The 26744-nt window shown below is 45.4% G+C and overlaps 1 protein-coding gene across 1 annotated transcript; it reads left to right on the forward strand.

The window, feature by feature from the left end:
• The first annotated feature begins 17350 nt into the window (after window positions 1-17350).
• On the forward strand, window positions 17351-18406 carry LOC124589583. The gene has a single exon (XM_047131564.1). The coding sequence runs from the start codon at window positions 17351-17353 to the stop codon at window positions 18404-18406; it is 1056 nt and encodes a 351-aa protein (XP_046987520.1).
• The last annotated feature ends 8338 nt before the right edge of the window (window positions 18407-26744 follow it).

Here is a 26744-nt window from a genome sequence, read left to right on the forward strand (position 1 = left end):
CATATGTCTGCCAGAAAGAGTAAATTTGGAATACTGGATATCACGAACTGACATATATATATTATGAATTTTGAACATTCTTAAAGTAAATACATTGATTGTTCTCTATCAAAATCGTTCATTTGCTGACTATGTCTATCAGTAGTTATAGTTAGTGCATTCAGTAGCTAGAATCTGTTATTTAGCTGGCAGTAGTGGCGCTCGCTGTTTTGCAACAGTTCGAGTAACTAAGAGTTTTGTGAGGTAAATGATTCATAAAAGGTATAGGTTACTGTTAGTCAGGGCCATTCTTTTGTAGCGATTTTTGAAAGTCAGATTGCGTTGCGCTAAAAATATTGTGTGTCAGTTTAGTGTTGATCCGAATAAGTAAAGAGATTATTGACTCAGTACATTCAGTTTTGCCCAGCTGTTTGGAAATCAAATAATTTAGAGGATTATAAGCTCACTAATTAATTAATTTTTCGAAAGATATGTTTCAAATTGTGTGGAGGTGGCACAGTGGCCGATGTGAGCGTCTACTGCCAGGACTCGGGACCAGGATGGCTGCAGGCACAAATAGATGGAGCGGTGGCTGATGTGATCGTCTACTGCCAGGACTCTGGGCCCTATTAGCAGCAGGCGTGAGGAGGTGTAGCGGTGGCTAATGTGACTGTCTATTGCCAGGACCTGTTCCGGCGTGGAAGCAGGTGTGGGGAGATGGCATGGTGGCAGATTTGTGTGTCTAATGGCAGGACCTAGGCTGGAGTAGGATTAAAGTAGGAGCAAGGAGGTGGCATGGTGCTCGAAGTGAGTTCCTATTGCCACGAAATTGGCCAGGGTGGCAGGCGGTGTGGGGATGTCGTGTGGTGGCAGATGTGGGTGTCAATTGCCAGGGCCTTGGCCAGAGTGGTACCAGGTGTGGGGAGGTGTAGTAGTGGCCAATGCAAACATCTACTGCCACGACACGAGCCAGGGTAGAAGAAAGTGGTGGAGGAGCAATGGCTGATGTGAGTGTTTATTTCAAGTCCTTGGACAAGGTGCCAGCAGGCGCAAGGAGGTTGCGTGACTGCTGATGAAAGTGTCTATATCAAGGTCCTGGACCAGGACAGCAGTAGGTGTGAAGCCGACTTGTCTCCAAGGGTCTATTGCTGCCTCAGGCACCTGATGGTGGTTCTCCTGTGAGTCTAGTTTTTCGAATCCGACGCAAAACTGACAGTTAATTGTAACGTTCAGAGCCTCTTAATGACGATGGAACACACAAATTGCGTCGAGATTCAATACATCGTCCCCCAGCCCATTTGTGTCCAAGGATCTATTGCTGCCTCGGGAGCCTTATTGCCGTTCTACTGTGAGTCTAGTTTTTCGAATCCGACGCAAAACTGACAGCTAATTGTAACGTTCAAAACCTCTTAATGACGATGGAACACACAAACTGCGTCGAGATTCAATACATCGTCCTCCCGTCGGTTTTGCCTCCTAGGGCTATTGCTACCTCGGGCACCCTATGGTCGTTCTCCTATGAGTCTAGTTTTTCGAATCCGGCGCAAAACTGACAGTTAATTGTATCGTAGAGCCTCTTAGTGACGATGGAACACACAAATTGCGTCGCGATTCAATACATCGTTCTCCAGCCGACTTGTCTCCAAGGTTCTATTGCTGCCTCAGGCACCTTATTGTCGTTCTCCTGTGAGTCTAGTTTTAAGAATCCGACGCAAAACTGACAGTTAATTGTAACGTTCAGAGCCCGCTAACGACGACGGAACACACAAATCAAGTCGAGATTCAATCCATCGTCCTTCAGCCAACTTGTCTCCAAGGGTCTATTGCTGCCTCGGGAACCTTATAGTCGTTCTACTGTGAGACTAGTTATTCGAATCCGACGCAAAATTAAGAGTTAATTGTAACGTTCGGAGCCTCTTAAGGGGATACGGAATCACCTATCCCCGCAATGTTAATATATGCCTACTATAGGGATCATTTTCTCACAAACTACTGGAGACAGAGAGGTAAAAATTTTACTGTATGTGCATTCATATGTTACAACAATACTGAAACAACAGTTTATTGTCAAAGTATTTTCTTACAGAGATATTGTACATTTATTTTTAAGTAAATTTTTTCCATCGCTTTTTACTAGACTATCACCCCTAAGTCTTTTGTAAATCAAGTAATTAAAAAATCGTTGTTTCAGTATGTAATAGGGACCTATGTCACTACGTCATAAAAATTTCAGACTTCTAGGTTGACCAGTACCTGAGATAATGTTCGTAGATGAAGTAAAAAGTAAACTTACGGGAAACGGAGAAAGAAGATTAAAACATTCCTGATCCGTAGCTAATACCCCCTTCACAGTCTTCATAATCATCTTCAAGTCTTCTTTTGGCACCCCTCTGCACCTGTCTTGCTTTTTTCACTAATGTCTTGATTATATTATCAGCATGCCTTAGTCTGTGCTGATCTAAAAAGAACATAGCACGTACCGTACGGGAACCAACACACATACCCAACTTTTGAAGGACCTGGCATTTAGTTATATTTCCAAGATTGAAGGTTGCCACAGCATCATACACACCAAAATGTAGTGTATTAATTCCGACAAACACTGTTTTTGGGAGACGATGCCATATCACACTATTCAAGCACTAGTTGGGGTTCTGCGTTTTTCCGTGAAGACATTTCATCAGAAGACTTCTGTCAGCCAGATCTCTGAAAATGGGCTTTATTTCTGCCATGATGGCTGATGGTAGACTGTGGTGGTGAATGTATTTCTCTCCTGTGTTAGTCCCCTATTGTATTTACACCAGCTGTTTTCACCTTTGGGGCACAAACCATGTTGTGGATGCTCATCCGTGGATGCGGTGTGGAAATATAAAGCCCATATAGCTCTCCTCATTTCTTCAAGATTGCCTGTATTTTGCCTGATTGCAAGGCCATAGCAGTTCTGAATGTGGTCTATTATGGAATCAGTCAATCTTCCTCTGCCATCCAAGGTTTTCCCATCATCTAGTTTTTTCCCTTTCATAACTGATTTTAACCTTCTCAGCCTGGCACCCATTCTCTTCTGCACATGTCCTATACATTCAAGTTTGCTTATATTTACACTGTTCCCATATGGTTTGCTTTCCAAAACTTCTTTGAATGCTTTAGAGTCACCATCTCCCAGATATTTGACATAGCGAACATTATACCACTGTGAAGAGCGATGAAAAATTTTCTTCACCCCAGCAACCTCCATGCCACCACTACTACCATAATAATTAGCAATACAGTCATCACTGTGTTCATTTTTCAGCCTGCCTGTGCACCTACAGTATTTAGACATTATTGCAACATCAATAACCTTGCCAGTATCAACACTAGTTGCTGTTACAACACCATTGTTGGAGGTGTGGCCCCTTTTCTGCCACGTGCCATCAAACGCCACTGTGAGGTCACGACTGCCGTCATTTTCTTCCACTGCTTCTTCCACAGCAACCTGCATTGACTTCTGTGCTACATCTTCAACTGCAGATCCTAGTACATAATTGTAAGCTTCAAACTTTGAAGGTGCACTTGGAAGATTTAGAACACCACATAGCTTATCACCAGCTGCTTTGCCCTTACCAATTGCTCGCAATCCATAAACTAACCTAATATTTACACTATAAAGTTCAGTTTTCTTGTATCCATTATTTACAGTTACTGAAACCGAACTTGGAAACTTACAGCTGTATTTACAAACACTGCATATTAAATTAAACTGGGCAGCCAGGCCAACATGGGATTCTACTTTCAGAGAAACGTTTCCATGACATTTTTTGCAGCACAAACTGTTTTCAAGAGCTTCACACAATATATTCGTATCAATGAGTTCAAAAACTTCATTCCCTCTATCAAGTAAATTATATTTCTCTTCCAAATCTCTTAGTTTTTTATGAGAAGCACTGTTTTCATTTGGTGTAAGTTCGTTCGGCAAATCAGTAATAAGTGGATTCACATTTTCCAACAGTGATGATGATGAACTGCTTTGCTTTGCTAATGAATCATTATTTCTTTTCTTTTGCCAGTTCACACGCTTTTTAAATACTTTTGCTTTAGCTCTAGGCATTTTCACTGCGAAAAATGAAGCACTAAATACGAAATAACTCAACAACAACTACTTTCTTGTATCACACTGTTTACAAAACAGTCCCGACACAAAGTCAAAGAGTAACTTGAGGAAACCAGAGAGAAACATTTTCGGGCAACTAGTGTATAAATAGTCGCTGGAAACCGGGATATTTGAATTCATGTCACTTTAAAGGTACTGCCAAAAAGAAAAAGTTCATGGTCAGCCACGAGAGACGTGTATAACTAAAGCGCAATACCCGATCTCACAAATATATAAAAATGAAATAGTTATAATTGTAGTAGAGCTATGTATGATACGTCATTTTAAAGAGGAAACATGGCAGAATATAATACGCCAATAAAAAAAATTCGATTTTTTAACCCAAAATCCGATTCCGTATCCCCTTAATGACGATAGAACACACAAATTGCGACGAGATTCAATACATCGTCAACCAGCCCACTTTTGTCCAAGGATCTGTTCCTACCTCTGGCACCTTATGGTAGTTCTCCTGTGGGTCTAGTATTTGGACTCCGTCGCAGAACTGAAAGGTAATTGTAACGTTCAGAATCTCGTAATGAGCATGGAACACACAAATTGCGTCGCGATTCAATACATCGTCCTCCAGCCGACTTGTCTCCAAGGGTCTATTGCTGCCTCGGGCACTCTCGTCGTTCTCCTGTGAGTCTAGTTTTAACAATCCGACGCAAAACTGACTGTTAATAGTGACGTTCAGAGACTGCTACCGACGACGGAACACACAAATTGCGTCCAGATTCAATACATCGTCCTCCATCGGTATTGTCTCCAAGGGTCTATTGCTGCTTCGGGAACCTTATGGTCGTTCTCCTGTGAGTCTAGTTTTTCGAATCAGACGCAAAACTGACAGTTCATTCGAACGTTTAGAGCCTCTTAATGACGATGGGACACACAAATTGCGTCGAGATTCAAAGCATCGTCCTCCAGCCGACTTGTCTCCTTGGGTCTATTTCTACCTCGGGCACCCTATGGTCGTTCTCCTATGTGTCTAGTTTTTCGAATCCGACGTGACACTGACAGTTAATTGTAACGTTCAGAGCCTCTTAATGACGATGGAACACACAAATTGCGTCGCGATTCAATACATCGTCCTCCAGCCGGCTTGTCTCCAAGGGTCTATTGCAACCGCTGGCACCTTATGGTCGTTCTCCTGTGAGTCTAGTTTTTCGATTCCGACGCAAAACTGACAGCCAATTGCAACGTCCTAATGACGATGGAACACACAAATTGCGTCGCGATTCATCACATTGTCCTGCAGCCGACTTGTCTCCAAGGGTCTGCTGCTTCCTCTGGCACCTTACGGTCGTTCTCCTGTTGGTCTAGTATTTGGAATCCGATACAAAGCTGACAGTTAGTTCTAACGTTCAGAACCTCGTAATGAGCATGGAACACACAAATTGCGTCGCGATTCAAAACATGGTCCTCCAGCCGACTTGTCTCCAAGGGTCTGTTGCAACATCTGACACCCTATGGTCGACCTCCTGTGAGACTAGTTTTTTTAATACGACGCAAAACTGACAGTTAATTGTAACGTTTACAGCCTATTAATGACGATGGAACTCACAAATTGCGTCGAGATTCAATACATCGTCCTCCCGCCGACTTGCCTCCTGGGGCTATTGCTACCTCGGGCACCCAATGGTCGTTCTCCTATGAGTCTAGTTTTTCGAATCCGGCGCAAAACTAACAGTTAATTGTAACGTAGAGCCTGTTAGTGACGATGGTACACACAAATTGCGTCGCGATTCAATACATCTTTCTCCAGCCGACTTGTCTCCAAGGTTCTATTGCTGCCTCAGGCACCTTGTTGTCGTTCTCCTGTGAGTCTAGTTTTAAGAATCCGACGCAAAACTGACAGTTAATTGTAACGTTCAGTGCCCGCTAACGACGACGGAACTCACAAATTATTTCGAGATTCAATACATCGTCCTCCAGCCGACTTCTCTCCAGGGGTCTGTTGCTACCTCTGGCACCTTATGGTAGTTCTCCTGTGGGTTTAGTATTTGGTTTCCGTCGCAAAACTGAAAGTTAATTGTAACGTTCAGAATCTCGTAATGTGCATGGAACACACAAATTGCGTCGCGATTCAATACATCGTACTCCAGCCGACTTGTCTCCAAGGGTGTATTGCTGCCTCGGGCACTCTCGTCGTTCTCCTGTGAGTCCAGTTTTAAGAATCCGACGCAAAACTGACTGTTAATAGAGACGTTCAGAGCCTGCTAACGACGACGGAACACACAAATTGCGTCCAGATTCAATACATCGTCCTCCATCGGTATTGTCTCCAAGGGTTTATAGCTGCTTCGGGAACTTTATGGTCGTTCTCCTTTGAGTCTAGTTTTTCGAATCCGACGCAAAACTGACAGTTAATTGTAACGTTCAGAACCTCGTAATGAGCATGGAACACACAAATTGCGTCGCGATTCAATACATCGTCCTCCAGCCGACTTGTCTCCAAGGGTCTGTTGCTACCTCTGGCACCTTATGGTCGTTCTCCTGTGAGTCTAGTATTTCAAATCCGACGCAAAACTAACAGTTAATTGTAACGTTCAGAGCCTCTTAACGACGATGGAACACACAAATTGCGTCGCGATTCAATACATCGTCCTGCAGCCGACTTGTCTCAAAGGGTCTGTTGCTACCCCTGGCACCTTACGGTCGTTCTCCTGTGAGTCTAGTATTTGGAATCCGACACAAACCTGACAGTTAGTTGTAACGTTCAGAGTCTCGTAATGAGCATGGAACACAAACTGCGTCGCGTTTCAATACATCGTCCTCCACCCGGCTTGTTTCCATGGTTCTATTATTACCTCTGGCACCTTATCGTCGTTCTCCTGTTAGTCCAGTATGTCGAATCTGACGCAAAACTGACAGTTAGTTGTAACGTTCAGAGCCTGTTAATGTCGATGAAACACAGAAATTGCGTAGCGATTCAATACATCGTTTTCCTGTCGGCTTGTCTCCAAGTGTCTATTGCTACCTCGGCACCTTATCTTCGTTCTCCTGTAAGTCTAGTATTTGGAATCCGATGCAAACCTGACAGTTAATTGTAACGTTCAGAGCCTGCTAACGACGGCGGAACACACAAATTGGGTCGAGAATCAATACATCGTCCTCCAGCCGACTTGTCTCCAAGGGTCTATTGTTGCCTCGGGAACCTTATGGTCGTTCTCCTGTCAGTCTAGTTTTTCGAATCCGACGCAAAACTGACAATTAATTGCAACGTTCGGAAACTCTTAATGACGATGGAACACACAAATTGCAACGCGATTCAATACATCATCCTACAGCCGGCTTGTCGCCAAGGGTCTATCGCTACCTCAGGCACCTTATCGTCGTTCTCCTGTTAGTCCAGTATTTCGAATCTGACGCAAAACTGACAGTTAGTTGTAACGTTCAGAGCCTCTTAATGACGATGCAACACACAAATTGCGTAGCGATTCAAACATCGTTCTCCTGCCGGGTTGTCTCCAAGTGTCTATTGCTACCTCGGCACCTTATCGTAGTTCTCCTGTGAGTCTAGTATTATGAATCCGACGTAAAACTGACATTTAATTATAACGTTCCGACCCTGCTAACGTCGATGGAACACACAAATTGCGTCGCGATTCAATAAATCGTCCTCCAGCAGACTAGTCTCCAAGGGTCTATTGCTACTTCGGGCCCCTTATGGTCGTTCTCCTGTGAGTCTAGTTTTTCGAATTCGACGCGAAACTGACAGTTAATCGTAACGTTCAGGGCCTCTTAATGACGATGGAACACACAAATTGAATCCCGATACAATACATCGACCTCCAGCCGACTTGTCTCCAAGGGTCTATTGCTGCCTCGGGCCCCTGATGGTCGTACTGCTGTGAGTCTAGTATCTCAAAGCCGACGCAAAACTGACAGTTAATTGTAACATTCAGAGCCTCTTAATGACCATGGAACACACAAATTGCGTCGCGATTCAATGCATCGTCCTCTAGCCCCACTGTCTCCAAAGGTCGATTGCTGTGTCGGTCATCTCATGGTGGTTCTCCTGTGAGTCTAGTTTTTCGAATCCGTCGCAAAACTGACAATTAATTGTAACTTTCAGAGCCTCTTAATGACCATGGAACACACAAATTGCGTCGCGATTCAATGCATCATCCTCTAGCCCAAATGTCTGCAACGGTCAAATGCTGTGTCGGTCATCTCATGGTGGTTCTCCTGTGAGTCTAGTTTTTCGAATCCGACGAGAAACTGACAATTAATTCTAACGTTCAGAGCCTCTTAATGACGATGGAACACACAAATTGCGTCGAGATTCAATACATCGTCCCCAGCCGACGTGTCTCCAAGGGTATTTTGCTGCCACGGGCACCTTATGATCGTTCTCCTCTGAGTCTAGTATTTCGAATCCGACGCAAAACTAACAGTTAATTGTAACGTTCAGAGCCTCTTAATGACACAAATTGCGTCGCGATTCAATACATCGACCTCCAGCCGACTTGTCTCCCAGGGTCTATTGCTGCCTCGGCCACCTTATCGTCGTTCCCCTGTGAGTCTAGTTTTAAGAATCCGACGCAAAACTGACTGTTAAATGTAACGTTCTGAGCCTGCTAATGACGACGAACACACAAATTAAGTCGAGACTCAAATACATCGTCCTCCAGCCGACTTGTCTCCAAGAGTCTATTGCTGCCTCGGGAACCTTTTAGTCGTTCTCCTGTGAGACTAGTTATTCGTATCCGACGCAAAACTGTCATTTAGTTGTAACGTTCAGAACCTCTCAATGACGATGGAACACACAAATTGCGTCGCGATTCAATACATCGTCCTCCAGCCGACTTGTCTCCAAGGGTCTTATGCTACCTCTGGCACCTTATTAACTTTCTCCTGTGAGTCTAGTATTTGGAATCCGACGCAAAACTAACAGTTAATCGTAGCATTCAGAGCCTCTTAATGACGATGGAACACACAAATTGTGTCGCGATTCAATACATCGTCCTCCTGCCGGCTTGTCTCCAAGTGTCTATTGCTACCTCGGCACCTTATCGTCATTCTCCTGTGACTCTAGTATTTCGAATCCGACGCAAATCTGACAGTTAATTGTAACGTTCAGAGCCTCTTAATGACGGTGTAACCCACAAATTGCGTCGCGATTCAATACATCGACCTTTCAGCCGAATTATCTCCAAGGGTCTATTGCTGCCTCGGGCACATGATCGTCGTTCTCCTGTGAGTCTAGTTTTTCGAATCCGACGCGAGACTGACAGTTAATCGTAACGTTCAGAGCCTCTTAATGACGATGGAACACGCAAATTGAATCGCGATACAATACATCGACCTCCAGCCGACTTGTCTCCAAGGGTCCATTGGTGCCCCGGGCACCTGATGTTCGTTCTCCTGTTAGTCTTGTATTTCGAATCCGACGCAAAACTGACAGTTAATTGTAACATTCAGAGCCTCTTAATGACGAAGGAACACACAAATTGTGTCCCGATTCAATACATCGACCTCCAGCCGACTTGTCTCCAATGGTCTATTGCAGCCTCGGGCACCTTATGGTCGTTCTCCCGTGAGTCTAGCTTTCAAATCCGACGCAATACTGAGAGTTCGTTGTAACGTTTAGAGCCTTTTCATGACGATCTAACACACAAATTGCGTCGAGATTCAAAACATCGTCCTCCAGCCGACTTGTCTCCTTGGGTCTATTGCTACATCGGGCACCCTATGGTCGTTCTCCTATTAGTCTACTTTTTCGAATCCGACGCGACACTGTCAGTTAATTGTGCCGATCAGAGCCCCTTAATGGCGATGGAACACACAAATTGCGTCGCGATTCAATTCATCGTCCTCCAGCCGGCTTGTCTCCAAGGGTCTATTGCAACCTCTGGCACCTTATGGTCGTTCTCCTGTGAGTCTTGCTTTTCGAATCCGACGCAAAACTGACAGTTAATTGTAACGTTCAGAGCCTCTTAATGACGATGCAATACACAAATTGCGTAGCGATTCAATACATCGTCCTCCTGCCTGCTTGTCTCCAAGTGTCTATTGCTACCTCGGCAACTTATCGTCGTTCTCCTGTGAGTCTAGTATTTCGAATCCGACGCAAATCTGACAGTTAATTGCAACGTTCAGAGCCTCTTAATGACAGTGTAACAAACAAATTGCGTCGCGATTCAATTCATCGACCTCCTGCCGAATTGTCTCCAAGAGCCGGCCGAAGTGGCCGTGCGGTTAAAGGCGCTGCAGTCTGGAACCGCAAGACCGCTACGGTCGCAGGTCCGAATCCTGCCTCGGGCATGGATTTTTGTGATGTCCTTAGGTTAGTTAGGTTTAACTAGTTCTAGGTTCTAGGGGACTAATGACCTCAGCAGTTGAGTCCCATAGTGCTCAGAGCCATTTGAACCATTTGTCTCCAAGGGTCTATTGCTGCCTCGGGCACATGATCATCGTTCTCCAGTGGGTCTAGTTTTAAGAATCCGACGCAAAACTGACAGGTAATTGTAACGTTCAGACCCTGCTAACGACGACGGAACAAACAATTGCGTCGAGATTCAATACATCGTCCTCCAGCCCAATTGTGTCCAAGGATCAATTGCTGCCTCGGGAACCTTATTGTCGTTCTCCTGTGAGTCTAGTTTTTCGAATCCGACCCAAAACTGACAGCTAATTGTAAGTTTCAGAACCTCTTAATGACGATGGAACACACAAATTGCGTCGAGATTCAATACATTTTCCTCCAGCCGACTTGTTTTCTAGTGCTATTGCTAGCTCGAACACCCAATGGTCGTTCTCCTATGAGTCTAGTTTTTCGAATCCGGCGCAAAACCGACAGTTAATTGTAACGTTCAGAGCCTCTTAATGACGATGGAACACACAAATTGCGTCGCGATTCAATACATCGTCCTCCAGCCGACTTGTCTCCAAGGGTCTGTTGCTACCTCTGGTACCTTAAGGTCGTTCTCCTGTGAGTTTAGTATTTCGAATCCGACGCAAAACCAACAGTTAATTGTAACGTTCAGAGCCTCTTAATGACGATGGAACACACAAATTGCGTCGCGATTCAATACATCGTACTCCAGCCGACTTGTCTCCAAGGTTCTATTGCTGCTTCGGGCACCTTATCGTCGTTCTCCTGGGAGTCTAGTTTTAGAATCCGACGCGAAAATGACAGTTAATTGTAACGTTCAGAGCCTATTAACGACGACGGAACACACAAATAGCGTCGAGATTCAATATATCGTCCTCCAGCCGACTTGTCTCCAAGGGTCTATTGCTGTCTCGGGAACCTTCTAGTCGTTCTCCTGTGAGACTAGTTATTCGAATCCGACGCAAAACTAACAGTTAATTGCAACGTTCAGGGCCTCTTAACGACTATGGAACACACAAATTTTGTCGCGATTCATCACATCGTCTTCCAGCCGACTTGTCTCCAAGGGTCTGTTGCTACCTCTGGCACCTTACGGTCGTTCTCCTGTGAGTCTAGTTTTAGGAATCCGACGCAAAAATGACAATTAATTGTAACGTTCAGAGCCTGCTAACGACGGCGGCACACACAAATAGCGTCGAGATTCAATACATCGTCCTGCAGCCGACTAGTCTCCAAGGGCCTGTTGCTACCTCTATCACCTTACGGTCGTTCTCGTGTGAGTCTAGTATTTCGAATCCGACGCAAAACTGACATTTAACTGTAACGTTCGGAACCTCTTAATGACGATGAAACACACAAATTGCGTCGCGATTCAATACATCATCCCCCAGCCGGCTTGTCGCCAAGAGTCTATTGCTACCTTAGGCACTTTATCGTCGTTCTCATGTTAGTCCAGTATTTCGAATCTGACGCAAAACTGACAGTTAGTTGTAACGTTCAGATTCTCTTAATGACGATGGAACACACAAATTGCGTCGCGATTCATCACATCGTCCTCCAGCCGACTTGTCTCCAAGGGTCTGTTGCTACCTCTGGCACTTTACAGTCGTTCTCCTGGGAGTCTAGTATTTGGAATTCGACGACAACTGACAGTTAATTGTAACGTTCAGAGTCTCACAATGAGCATGGAACACACAAATTGTGTCCCGATTCAATACATCGTCCTTCAGCCGACTCGTCTCCAAGGGTCTATTGCTGCCTAGGGCACCCTCTTCGTACTCCTGTGAGTCTAGTTTTAAGAATCCCAAGCAAAACTGACTGATAATAGTAACGTTCAGAGCCTGCTAACGACGACGGAACACACAAATTGCGTCCAGACTCAATACATCGTCCTCCACCGTATTGTCTCCAAGGGTCTATTGCTGCCTCGGGAACCTTATGGTCGTTTTCCTGTAAGTCTAGTTTTTCGAATCCGACGCAAAACTGACGTTTAATTGTAACGTTCGGAACCTCTTAATGACGATGGAACACACAAATTGCGGCGCGATTCAATACATCATCCTCCAGCCGGCTTGTCGCCAAGGGTCTATTGCTACCTAAGGCACCTTATCGTCGTTCTCCTGTTAGTCCAGTATTTCGAATCTGACGCAAAACTGACAGATAGTTGTAACGTTCAGAGCCTCTTAATAACAATGGAACACACAAATGGTGTCGCGATTCAATACATCGACCTGCAGCCGACTTGTCTCCAATATTCTATTGCAGCCTCGAGCACCTTATGGTCTTTCTCCTGTGAGTCAAGTTTTTCGAATCCGACGCAAAACTGACAGTTCATTGTAACGTTTAGAGCCTCTTAATGACGATGGAACACACAAATTGCGTCGAGATTCAAAACATCGTCCTCCAGCCGACTTGTCTCCTTGGGTCTATTGCTACCTCGGGAACCCTATGGTCGTTCTCCTATGAGTCTAGTTTCTCGAAGCTGACGCAAAACTGACAGTTAATTGTAACGTCCAGAGCCTCTTAATGACGATGGAACACACAAATTGCGTCGCGAATCAATACATCGTCCTCCAGCCGACATGTCTCCAAGGGTCTGTTGCTACCTCTGGCACCTTAGGGTCGTTCTTCCGTGAGTCTAGTATTTGGAATCCGACGCAAAACTGACAGTTAATTGTAACGTTCAGAACCTTGTAATGAGCATGGAACACACAAATTGTGTCGCGATTCAATACATCGTCCTCCAGCCGACTTGTTTCCTAGGGTCTATTGCTACTTCGTCCCCCCTTCAGTAGTTCTCCTGTGAGTCTAGTTTCTCGAATCCGACGCAAAACTGACAGTTAACTGTAACATTCAGAGCCTCTTAATGACGATTGCGTCGCGATTCACTACATCGTCCCCTAGCCGATTTGTTTAGAAGGGTCCATTGCTGCCACGGGCACCTCATCAGCGTTCTCCTGTTAGTCTAGTTTTAAGAATCCGACGCAAGAATGAGAGTTAATTACAACGTTTAGAGCCTCTTAATAACGATGGAACACAAAAATTGCTTCGCGATTCAATACATCGACATCCAGCCGTTTTGCCTCCAAGGGTCTATTGCTTCCTCGCGCAGCTTATGGTCGTTCTCCTGTGAGTCTAGTATTTCGAATCCGATGCAAAACTGACAGTTAATTGTAACGTTCAGAGGCTCTTGATGACGATGGAACACACAAATTGCGTCGCGATTCAATACATCGTCCTCAAGCCGGCTTGTCTCCAAGGTCCTATTGCTACCTCTGGCACCTTATGGTCGTTCTTCTCTGAGTCTAGTTTTTCGAATCCGACGCAAAACTGACAGTTAATTGTAACGTTCATAGCCTCTTAATATCGATGGAACACACAAAGTGCGTCGAGATTCAATACATCGTCCTCAAGCCGGCTTGTCACCAAGGTTCTATTGATACCTTTGGCACCTTATCGTCGATCTCTCGCGAGTCTAGTATTTCGAATCCGACGCAAAACTGACAGTTAATTGTAACGTTGAGAGCCTCTTAATGACCATGGAACCCACAAATTGCTTCGCGATTCAATGCATCGTCCTCCAGGCCAAATGTCTCCAACGGTCTATTGCTGTGTAGGTCATCTCATGGTGGTTCTCCTGTAGGTCTAGTTTTCCGAATCCGACGCAAAACTGACAATTAATTGTAACGTTCAGAGCCTCTTAATGACGATGGAACACACAAATTCCGTTGCGATTCAATGCATCGTCCTCTAGCCCAAATGTCTCCAACTGTCTACTGCTGTGTCGGTCATTTCATGGTGGTTCTCTTGTGAGTCTAGTTTACCGAATCCGACGCAAAACTGACAATTAATTGAAACGCTCATAGCCTCTTAATGACGATGGAACACACAAATTGCGTCGAGATTAAGTACATCGTCCTCCGGCCGACTTGTCTCCAAGGTCTATTGCAGCCTCGCGCACCTAATGGTCTAGTATTTCGAATCCGACCCAAAATGGACAGTTAATTGTAACGTTCAGAGCCTCTTAATAACGATGGAACACACAAATTGCGCCGCGATTCAGTACATCGTCCTCTAGCCGACTTGTCTCCAAGGGTTATTGCTGCCTCGGGCACTTTATGGTCGTTCTCCTGTGAGTCTAGTATTTCGAATCCGACGCAAAACTGACAGTTAATTGTAACGTTCACAGCCTCTTAATGACAATGGAACACACAAATTGCTTCGCGATTCAATGCATCGTCCTCTAGCCCCAATGTCTCCAACGGTCTATTGCTGTGTCGGTCATCTCATGGTGGTTCTCCTGTGAGTCTAGTTTTCCGAATCCGACGCAAAACTGACAATTAATTGTAACGTTCAGAGCCACTTAATGACGATGGAACACACAAATTCCCTCGCGATTTAATACATCGTCCCCCAGCCGACATGTTTCCAAAGGTCTATTGCTGCCTAGGGCACCTCATCGGCATTATCCTGTGGGTCTAGCTTTAAGAATCCGACGCAAAACTGAAAGTTAATTATAACGTTCACAGCCTCTTAATGACAATGGAACACACAAATTGCTTCGCGATTCAATGCATCGTCCTCTAGCCCCAATGTCTCCAACGGTCTATTGCTGTGTCGGTCATCTCATGGTGGTTCTCCTGTGAGTCTAGTTTTCCGAATCCGACGCAAGACTGACATTTAATTGTGACGTACAGAACCTCTTAATGACGATGGAACACACAAATTGCGTCGCGATTCAATACATCGTCCTCCAGCCGGCTTGTCTCCAAGGGTCTATTGCTATCTCGGGAACCTTATGGTCGTTCTCCTGTGAGTCTAGTTTTTCGAATCCGACGCTAAAGTGACAGTTAATTGTAACGTTCTGAGCCTCTTAATGCCGTGGAACACACAAATTGCTTCGCGATTCAATACATCGTCCTCCAGATGCCTTGTCTCCAAGGGTCTATAGCTGCCTCGGGCACCTTATGGTCGTTCGCCTGTGAGTATAGTTTTCAGAATCCGACGCAAAACTTTCAGTTAATTGTAACGTTCAGAGCCTCTTACTGACGATGGAACACACAAATTCCGTCGCGATTCAATAAATCGTCCTCAAGCCGTCTTGTCTCAAAGGTTCTATTGCTACCTCTGGCACCTAATCGTCGATCTCCTGTGAGTCGAGTATTTCGAATCCGACGCGAAACTGACAGTTAATTGTAACGTTCAGAGCCTCTTAATGACGATGGAACACACAAAATGCGTCGCGATTCATTACATCGTCCACCAGGGGATTTGAATCCAAGGGTCTATTTGTTGTAACCGCAGGAACAAGCCAAGTCTAATTGCAGTACCTTAAGAATAGTACGTGGGACGAAGTTAAAATTGTAGCGTGGGACGCCAGCCGTGGCAGAAGGGCCAGCCGTGGCGGCACTCGAGCTGCAGGGCAGCTGGGTGCTTTGATAAGAAAGTAAACAGCCGGTAGATACAAACGAGGGTCTGTGCAGGGACTCATGATAAGCATTCAATTAAGAATATCAACAGTAAGCATTCCTGGCTAGAGAGAGAGGTCTGGGAGTGGAGAGAGAAAGAAAGAGGGCCCTTGGTGGGGACCGCACTACATCACGAGGAGCCAATGAAGGGCTCAGGACGCAGTGCGTGGGCATATAGGGAGAGGCGCCTCTGCCCCTCCACTCAGCCTCTGAAGAACAATAGCAACAACAATGTTTTAACTCTACCAAATAAGGGCACGTTGCCTTCGACGCTACGTCAGGCCAAGCGCTGGCGGAGTCGGAGGGGAAACGTTAACAAAACCCGAGAGCACGCCGCTCTGGGCAGCTAAGTTTTGTGTGGTGAGGGCGAAGAGTTAGATAGCAGCAGCCGACTTGGACTGGGGAACGGGCTGTAGGCAGGCAGCCGGAGATAGTCGCTGGAGAGCGTCAGGGCGTAGCCGCGGGACTCTAACGTAGGGTGTTAAGAAACGTTGCAGACCTTCTAGTAGGCAGTCGGAACGGTGGAGTCAGTCACCGTCTCTGTATTAGACTTGGCCTTCCTGTGAGTGCAACCACCGTCAGATAGGGCGATTTGTATTCACTTAGAATAAACTGCAATTTGTTAAAGTTATCACGACTTTAATTTCTATCACCTTCCTAGCCTTGTGAAAACCAGGGATTATTACATCTTAGCCAGATCAAAAGTCTCCCTCTCATTACGGTCAACCGGCTAAAATCCCATCCACGAACCGTGTCGCTCAATCCCTCGCAATACCCACGCTTGGGACGCGACATAAATAAAAACTTTTTGGTGCCAGGTGTGGGGTTATCACAAAGGCGCATAGGCAAATAGGAGGCAGAGACATTAGATTTTGCTACAGCGACTGTGGCAATTGGCAGGAAGTTGTGGCGACTCGCAACTTTCAGCATTAGTAGCACCAGTACGTCAGAGTCCAGAAAGGTAGTCCTCGCGGGTGCAGGGCAACGCAGGACAGCGGCAGCGCGACGCGGAGCGACGAGGCACAGAGGTGCCTAAACAGCCAGCGTTCGAGTCCGGGGGTCCGGGCCGAGCAGCAGCAGAAGCGGCAGCAGCCGTAGCAGCGGCAACCGAGGAGAGCGACGGGGTCGGCACAGCCCACAGAGCGGCGGCCGGCGCATCGCAGCAGCGCGGGACAGTGCGGGCGCAGACACAGCGCGGGGCAGCGCGGGACAGCGCGGGCACAAAGAGAGCGCGGAGCAGCGCGGGACAGCGCGGGCACAAGGAGAGCGCGAAGCAGCGCAGGACGACGCGAGCCAAGAGAGCAGACGGCGCACCACAAAAGAAGCGGTAATTTTAAAACTGTATTAAGAATATTGTATTTTGTTGTGTAAAGTGTTAACTTAGTTAAGATGCCCCTAACTAATGAAGTTGCGTCATCCTCCACTAGTGGTAAGATGTCAGTGAAAGAGGCCCTATGTATTGTGTCGAAAGTGTTCGAAGGGAACAAGAAGGATTTAAGAGAATTTATCGAAAATGTAGATGCAGCTTTTGAATTAGTAAAGCCTGAGGAACACGAAACGTTATTGAAGTTCGTGAAAGCAAAGATAACCGGTGAGGCCAGGTCGAGATTGCAGGTGCGTGAACGCACAGGTACGTGGCAAGAGGTGAAACACGTTTTAGAAGAAAATTATGCCAGTAAGCGTACTATAGACTACTACGCATGTAAAATTTTCCAAGCCAGACAGGGACAAGGGGAACCGATAGCAATGTGGGCAAGCAGAATTGATGAAATGCAGGGAGACTTTCGCGAAGCGGTAAACAGAGTTACGGCCAGAGAAAACTTGAAAGGTGCAATAGAACTAGTTGACTCCTTAGGAAGAGCGTGTTTTATACAGGGTTTAAGTAATGACAGAATACAAACAATAGTGAGAAGTAGAGGCGATGAAATCACGTTGGCAGCAGCAGTGGAGTTGGCACTGCAGGAGGAGAGTGCGATATTGTCCATGAGAGAGCGGGGACTAGCCCCGAGGATAACGTACACTCGAAATAAGGAAGCTGTAAAAAACATGAGAGAAAGTAAAGAGTTGAGATGTTTCAATTGTGGGCTGAGAGGTCACATAGCGAGCAAGTGTAGGAAAAGCAGGCCAGAGCATAGAGTACGAGCCATGACAGGTAAAGAATTTACAAACTTTTGCTATGGGTGTGACAGGCCGGGACACACAGACATGGAATGCTGGGTGCGGTTAAGGAAAGTTCACCCGATAGATGTAAGGGAATTCAGAGGGAATGATAGAGAAACCGATGGAGGGTTACGAGAGTGGAGATGTCCACAGTGTAATTTACCAGGGAACTGCGGAGTTCCGTGCACAAGAGTAAAAGATTTTGCATGCTTTAAGTGTAAGCGGCAGGGCCACTACGCGAAAGACTGCCACGAAGGGCCCTGGCACGCCTGGAGAAATGGCAGGGTGCCAGTATCGAGCAAAACAGGAAAGGTAGTACAGGGAAACTAAGAGGCGGCAAGGCCGCGCAGTCGGGCCTTGTTGCAATAGGTAAACCCATAGTGAGGGTAATCGACTGTGCAACAGAAAACGACGTGGTAATGTTGTACTGCGTAGAACTAAAGAAGTACTTAAAGTTGCTAATAGACACAGGAGCACAATTGTGTTTGTTAAAGAGGACGAGCATTCCGGTAAAGAGTAGGCTGGGAATCAATGAAACAGAAAAGCTTCGGTTAAAAGGTGTAACGAGTGAAGCCGTTAGCACAATAGGCACGGTACAAATAAACTTAAGTATAGACGGATCTGAAAAGGTGAGACAGAAATTTCACGTGTACGGTAGAGGTCTAGACATTCCGTACGACGGATTGATAGGGAGAAATTTCTTAACACAGCATAGAGTCAAGCTGGACTATGCGGGTAAAGTAATAAGACTAAAAGGGCGAGATATACCCTTAGTAGTAGAGGAAGAACCAAAGGGACAAGAGATAGAAGCAGATTCAGAAATAGGCGGGGAGATAGGGCCCCGGGAAGAAAGAATAATGTTGTTGGAAGTGGACGGAAAGGTACCACGGGGAATCGAAAGAGAAATGGTCATACCGAGGCAGGAGATTGCACAAGGGGTACATGTACCTGAGTCATTAGTAAAAGTGCGAAATGGGAAATGCATAGTACGTGCATTAAACGTGTCAGAGGACAGAGTTCGACTAGAAAATGTAAGATTAGTAACGGAAGAGTTAGAAAGAATAGCGAAAGTACGCGAAGTAAAATGTAGCACTGAAGCAGTAGGTAAGACGGAAAGTCGTGCTAGTGTGTTGCGAAGGCAACTCAGAATGGATCATTTGAATGTCGAAGAAAAGAGCGCTCTAGCAGAGGTCTGCACGGAGTACGGAGATGTATTTCATCTACCGGGGGACAAACTGTCCTATACTTCTGCAGTGAAACATAGAATACCGATTGCGCCGGAACACGCGGGGAAGGTAGTGAACGCTAGACCGTACAGGATCCCTGAAGCGCAAAAGGAAGTGCTAAGAGAGCAGATAGAACAAATGCTGAAGGATGACATAATTGTCGAAAGCAAGAGCGCATGGAACGCACCGTTACTGTTAGTTCCAAAGAAGTTGGATGCAAGTGGCAAGCAGAAGTGGAGAATAGTAGTGGACTACCGACAATTAAATGACATCACGGTAGGCGATGCATTTCCACTGCCGAATATCTCCGATATCCTGGATCAATTAGGGCAAGCCAAGTACTTCTCGACGCTTGACCTTGCAAGCGGGTACCATCAAATATTGACGGACGAGAAGGACAGAGAGAAAACGGCATTCAGCTCAAACTATCAGCATTACGAATACAAAAGAATGCCGATGGGACTGAAAGGAGCCCCAGGATGTTTCCAGAGACTAATGAACACAGTATTGGCAGGTTTACAAGGTGTTAAATGTTTTGTCTATTTGGACGACATAGTATGTTATGGGAAAAACCTGCAGGAGCATAACGAAAAACTCCGGGAAATATTTGACAGGTTGCGAGAGCACAATTTGAAGTTGCAACCGGACAAGTGTGAATTTCTGAGGAAGGAGGTAATCTTCCTAGGTCATTGTATCACGGACAAGGGAATATCACCGGATATGGCAAAGGTGGAGAAGGTGAAGTTCTTCCCACAGCCGAGAACAACAAAAGAACTAAAAGGGTTTCTAGGATTGATAGGTTACTATCGACGTTTCATTGCAAATTTCAGCAAAATTGCGAAACCTCTCCATGAACTCTTAAAGAAAGGAGTAGAATACCAATGGGGAGAACGACAGAAGAATGCGTTCGAGGAACTGAAAGAGAAATTAGTGAATCCTCCGTTACTTCAGTATCCCGACTTTACGAAACCGTTTATAATCACAACGGATGCGAGTAACGCAGCGTTGGGAGCCGTGTTATCGCAAGGGAAAAAGATTGGCGAAGACTTGCCGATTGCATATGCATCCAGACCACTGAACAAAGCAGAACTGAACTATAGTACAACGGAAAAAGAGTTGTTGGCTATAGTGTACGCGGTAAAACAGTTTAGACCATACGTGTATGGGCGAAAATTCACAGTGGTGACAGACCATAAGCCACTAACATGGATATTTAGTGTGAAGGATCCGAGTTCGAGGCTCCTAAAGTGGAGACTGAAGCTCGAAGAGTGCGACTACGAGGTAGTATATAAGCCAGGAAGGCTAAACAGTAATGCGGACGCGTTAAGCCGGATAAGGCAGGAAGGAAAGGAAGAGACAAGTTTAAAGCGAAATGTGGAGGCAGAAAGAACCTCAGTAGCACAAGAAAAGGCGGAACAGAGTTCCGTAAACGTGCGGCAAGCGCAAGTGTCAGGTGAGATAGACCAAGAGACAAATAGTAATGAGGAAATTAGCCCCGAAGAAAAGGAAAGTATATTAAAGGAGATGCACGATAATCCCTTGGGAGGGCACCAGGGAATGCATAGGACATTCGAGAGGATAAAAGCGTACAAGCAGTGGCGCGGAATGAAGCGGGACATTGAAAATTATATTAGGAAGTGTCTATCATGTCAAAAGAACAAAAACACACAAATCAAAACAAGGATGCCTTTAGAAATTACAGACACAGCTGAAACAGTATTTGAAAAATGTGCAATGGATATAGTGGGTCCACTAGATGTATCTAGTTGTAACGTCTAGTAAGAAACAAAAACAACATATTATGTAGTAACGAGAAAATTATATGTATCATATTGTGTTATTGTATAAAATTATGTATTTTTTTTATTATTTATTTCTGAGAATATCTGCGTCGGCGAGTAATGAAACCGCCACAGACGATAAATGTCGAACAAAGATTAAAATAAGTAACTAGTATATAATACGTGACGAATAGCAATTTCTTTGTCTTCTTCATCTGGGAGTCGAACGAGTAAGATATCCTGTGTCGTAGTAGCGAACGCTAGTGTAGCATTCTTTTGTCGAGACTAAGCAATGTACGCCATTACGTGCGAATTCACAAAGGTCTGTAATCACTGAGATATTTAAAGGTTTTAATAGAGTTGTTTAAATGAAAACTTGTATTATTTATTGTTAAGCTTGCTTGCATATTATCCCATCCTGTTGAGACATTTTTCAGTTATATAAATATTATCTGTGGTGCTGAGCTGCGTGGAGAACGAAGAGCCGCTGCCGCTGCGTATTTAAACGACTTACAATATAGTCGAGCATACCGCAAGGAAGCGGTAAAATAATAGTAAAATAATATTATTTCTTTTAGCTCCCAGACTGGCAGTGAAGATCAGCAGATTTTATGATGTGTTGCAGATTGACGCGGGCTGCTGATAGGATATAATTTACAGTGCAAATAATTTAATGTACCTTCAGAATCTGATAGGAATCTTGCTGTGCTCCGTTCTGATCTGGCAAACTTTATAGTGACAACGTATTTTTTAATGAGAGTCTCATGTTCTTGGGCTAGTCGTGGTATGAAATAGCATTTTAACGAGAAATAAAATCCACTGCGAACTTGTGTTTTTGAACGATCACACGGACTGTAACATCAGTGCTCATAACAAAGTAATTTCAACTTTTAATCACTATGAAGTAGGGAAGATATATTGATTCTTGGCATGAGTTACAGTTACGAAAAATCGTTCCTTAAATAACAATAAGACTTCCATATATACATTTTATTCCGCTAAAGGGTAATGATAAAGAAAAGCAAAGCACAGCATTATTAACAGATATTTCGCGGCTCTTTTCGTATATGCGATAATAAAAAACGCGAAACTGTCGCCCAAAAACGCGGGGCCCGAATTTGCAGTGGCCACAAATATAAAATTTTATATATTTTTCTTTCAGTGTTGATTGTTATGTATGTGTAGATATATATGTATTCAGTGATAAATGTATGTATGTATATCATGATCAATGCTATGTATTAATGAATGTGTAAACACTCTTTCATGACAAAACGTACTACTGCAAACGAGTCTGAGAAGACGATCCTGATAGTACTGAGAAGCTGTAACGACTACGTAATCCGGGGGCAGCCGAACCCCGAGATAAGATAAACTAAAGGTAAGACTACAGTGTAGTTGTCCTGTTTGTAGAAGTCGAGCTCCAGTGAAGTGATCTCATTTCGCTAGTGGTGTGCATATTGTGCGTAGTTTGATGTTAGTGTTTGTGACAGGACAAAGTTGATGGTAGATAGTAATTTTTAGTGTGCAGTTAGTGTAGATAAATTAACGTATTTTGTGTGCAAGGGGCAAAACTGTCAGACTTTGTGGTTTAGTAAGCAATTTATGAATATGGTTAAGTTGCGTAGTCAACGTCCGAGCAATATGGATACTGAGGAACAACAATTAGTTAGTGCAGGAAATGTGGAACCGGGTACCTCAAGTAGTACTAGTACTCTCTTTGAGGATATAACATGTGAGAATGTGGGGGCAGGGGCACAGGAAGTGGTGCCACCGCCCACTAGTCCTCAAGGGGATGTAGAGAAAGAAGTTGTACCACCACCAGAAAAGCAGGAACCAGAGAGTGGTAATCTGCCTGGTGGGTATTCGCTTCAGGCTATATTAGAGCGCGTGCTGAATTACCAGGCAGAATTTGCGCTACTGCAAGTCGAGCGAGACCGCCAGCAAGCTGAGCGAGATCGCCGGCAAGCTGAGCGGGACCAGCAACTTGTGCAATCGTTAGAAAACATGAAAAAAGAGATTGCAGATATGAAACAGAATTATGAGTCGATACCTAAGGCCGTGCAGGAGCTGACTGAACAGGTCAACAACCTGCAAGTAGCAAACACTAACAGGGTAGACGAAATAGGTGTATTAGCCAATCGAGTAGAAAAGCTAGAAATAGATTCCACGCAGCTTCTAGAGCAGAAGTGGAACGAACAAGCAACTAAAATTGAAACAGAATTCAACTCATGGCTAGAAGTGAAGGAGTGTGAGATTGACAAGAACATTAATTCCAAAGTACAAGCAGCCATAGCAAATAGAGGCTCTGAATCGTTCAGTACCGCAGTGAATAGTCAGGTACAGAACGACGTGCAAACCATCAAACAAATACTCAGTGAGGATATTCCGCAGTGGCAAGTGAATATGAACAAACGGATATCCGACCTGGAGAAGGGTTTAGCACAAAGCAGAAAACATTTGGAACAGGAACCTCTGTCGCCAACAGCCCATGGTTTCGGCAACGCACAAACTTATACGCGATACAACAATGGGGAATCTGTAGTCGATAATGCGAAGAGCTGTAGCTTCGGTTCGGAGCACACAGCATATGTCCAAGGAGCAAAACCATGTAGTTCAAAAATATTAGTGGAAGAAAGTTTAATCAAAAATAGACAATTTCAAACGTTTACTACTGAACGGAAATCAGTACACCCAGTAGTATTCATAAAAAGCTTTAAAAATATCTTGCCCAGTGTGTGGAACGAAACACAGAAATGACCATGTAACACACAAATTGCGTCGCGATTCAATGCATTGTCCTCTAGCGCAAATGTCTGCAACGGTCTATTGCTGTGTCGGTCATCTCATAGTGGTTCTCCTGTGAGTCTAGTTTTCCGAATCCGACGCAAAACTGACAATTAATTGTAACGCTCAGAGTGTCTTAATGACGATGGAACACACAAACTGCGTCGAGATTCAATACATCGTCCCACAGCCGTCGTGTCTCCAAGGGTCTATTGCGGCCTCTGGCACATTATCGTCGTACTCCTGTGAGTCTAGTTTTAAGAATCCGACGCAAAACTGATAGTTAATTGTAACGTTCAGAACCTCTTAATGACGATGGAACACACAAATTGCGTCGAGATTCAATACATCGTCCTCCAGCTGACTTTTATCCAAGGGTCTATTGCTACCTCGGGTACCCTATGGTCGTTCTCCTGTGAGTCTAGTTTTTCGAATCCGACGCAAAACTGACAGTTAATTGTAACGTTCAGAACCTCTTAATGACGATGGAACACACAAATTGCGTCGCGATTCAATACATCGTCCTCCTAAGAAGTAATTAGGACCTGACAATATAGGTAGGCTAGCAATCTTCTTGAGATTTGATACCATTTTACTGGCACCTGGCGCTGGAACGGTACCATAAGTGCCAGTAATATTCACCAATTGTTTGTAGACCAGTATTCGTCTGCGACGGCGATATCCAAAACGGCGACCCATTCTTGAATAATGCTATTCATATAATGAATGCGCGAAGTTGAATCAGCAGCTATTTATAGCTCAAGATACAAGCGCACGCTGCTTAGTCGCCTGTACAAACTCGCCCACAAGCGGGCCGGGGCACATGTTATTCTCCACAGGCAAACTCGCCCCCGTTCTTACTTAGTACCTTATGGTTCATTGTCACTTAATTGTAGGACTAGACGTAAGATTAATTCCGACGAAAAAATTTATATTTGGTCTAAAATAAGCGTTACATCTAATATGGAAGATTGTAAATTTGTTGGTGATTGTATGGTGTATTATCATTAATAAAAACTACACATTGATCTTGCCAAAAGCCGAGAACCGATTTTATGCTTTTGTAGCACCACACCTCACTCAGTATCCTGCTCCCTGGCTCCCCTCAGGGGCCTATCACAGTAGATATGCTTATGTAACAGTTGCATGTGATTACGTCAGCGCTTGGCAGCGTTCCGCTCGCTGATAACTCTGAGCACCTTTGGCACCTTACCGTCGTTCTCCTGTGAGTCTAGTATTTCGAATCCGACGCAAAACTGACAGTTAATTGCAACGTTCAGAGCCTCTTAATGACAATGGAATACACAAATTGCGTCGAGATTCAATATATCGTCCTCCAGCCGACTTGTCTCCAAGGGTCTAATGCTACCTCGGGCACCCTTTGGTCGTTCTCCTGTGAGTATAGTTTTTCGAATCCGACGCAAAACTGACAGTTAATTGTAACGTTCAGAACCTCTCAATGAAGATGGAATACACAAATTGCGTCGAGATTCATGTCCTGGCAATAGATACTCACCTCAGCCGTTACTCTACCTTCTCGAACCTGCTGCCACCCTGACCCACATCCTGGCCGTAGTCGCTCACATCAGGACCTGCTCCATCTCGTTGTGCCTGCTGCCAACCTCGCCACAAGTCCTGGAAATCAGCGACTGTGCCACCTTCACACAACTGCTGCCACCCTGCAAGGTTCTTGCAGTAGACACTCACATTGCCCACTGCCCCACCTGCACATGCCGGCTGCCACCCTAATCCAGGTCCTGGCAGTAGATGCTCACATCGGCTGCCGCACCACCTCTTCATGGCTACAGCCACCCTGACCCAGAACCTGTCGATAAGCACTCACATCGACAACCCACACAACCTCTTTGCACCTGCTGCCACCTTGGCCCAGGCCTGGCAGTAGACGCTCACATTGGCCACCGCTCCACTTCCCCATATCTGCTGCCACACTGGCCCAAGTCCTTGAAATAGGCACTAACATCGGCTACCATGCCAGTTCCCCATACCACCTGCCACCCTGGCCCAGGTCGTGGCAATAGAAATTCACATCAGCCTCTGTTCCATCTCCTTGCTCCTGCTACCAACCTGGTCTGGGCTCTTGCAATAGACACTCACATCAGTCACCTCTCCACCACCTAGCACCTTCTGCTACCTGGGCCCATGTTCTGGCAATAGACAATGATTTTTGGCCACTGCTGCACATCCCCACACCTGCTGCCAGCCTGGCCCAGGCCCTGGCGATTGACGCCCTTGCATTGGTCACTCACATCTGTCATCACACAACCTCCCCACACCTGCTGCCACCCTAGCCCAGGTACTGACATAGACACACATCGGCCACCAATCCACCACTTCGCCCCTACTACCACACTGGCCTAAGCCCTGGCAATAGATGCTAACATCGGTGTCCACTCTACCTCCTCGCACCTACGACCAACCTGGCTCACATCCTGGCAGTTGATGCTCACATCAGCCACCGCTCTACCTCGTCGTGCTTGCTGCCTACCTGGCATAGATTCCTGGTAATAGATGCTCACATAGGTACCCGTGCAACCTCCACACAACTGCTGCCACACTGCCGAGGTCCTCGCAATATATGCTGACATTGGCCACTGGTCCACCTGCAAGTGAAGGCTGCCAACCTGGCCGAGATCATCGACCTCCGTGCCACCTACTTGGTCCTGCTGCCACCCTGGCACAGTTGTAGAAGACAGGGGGTGATTTTTAGGAAATACGGTGCGAAATTGTGATTTGGTGTGTTTCAGTGCGCGATGCGCCAGCTTCACAGCAAACGGTGGACAAAGGCTGGACAGTGCACTATGCAGGTGACATAGTTTTGCAACGAGCGTCGGTATGTGTGTACGTGCACAGCAA

This window comes from Schistocerca americana, unplaced genomic scaffold (assembly GCF_021461395.2).
Source record: "Schistocerca americana isolate TAMUIC-IGC-003095 unplaced genomic scaffold, iqSchAmer2.1 HiC_scaffold_71, whole genome shotgun sequence".
Lineage (NCBI taxonomy): Eukaryota > Metazoa > Arthropoda > Insecta > Orthoptera > Acrididae > Schistocerca > Schistocerca americana.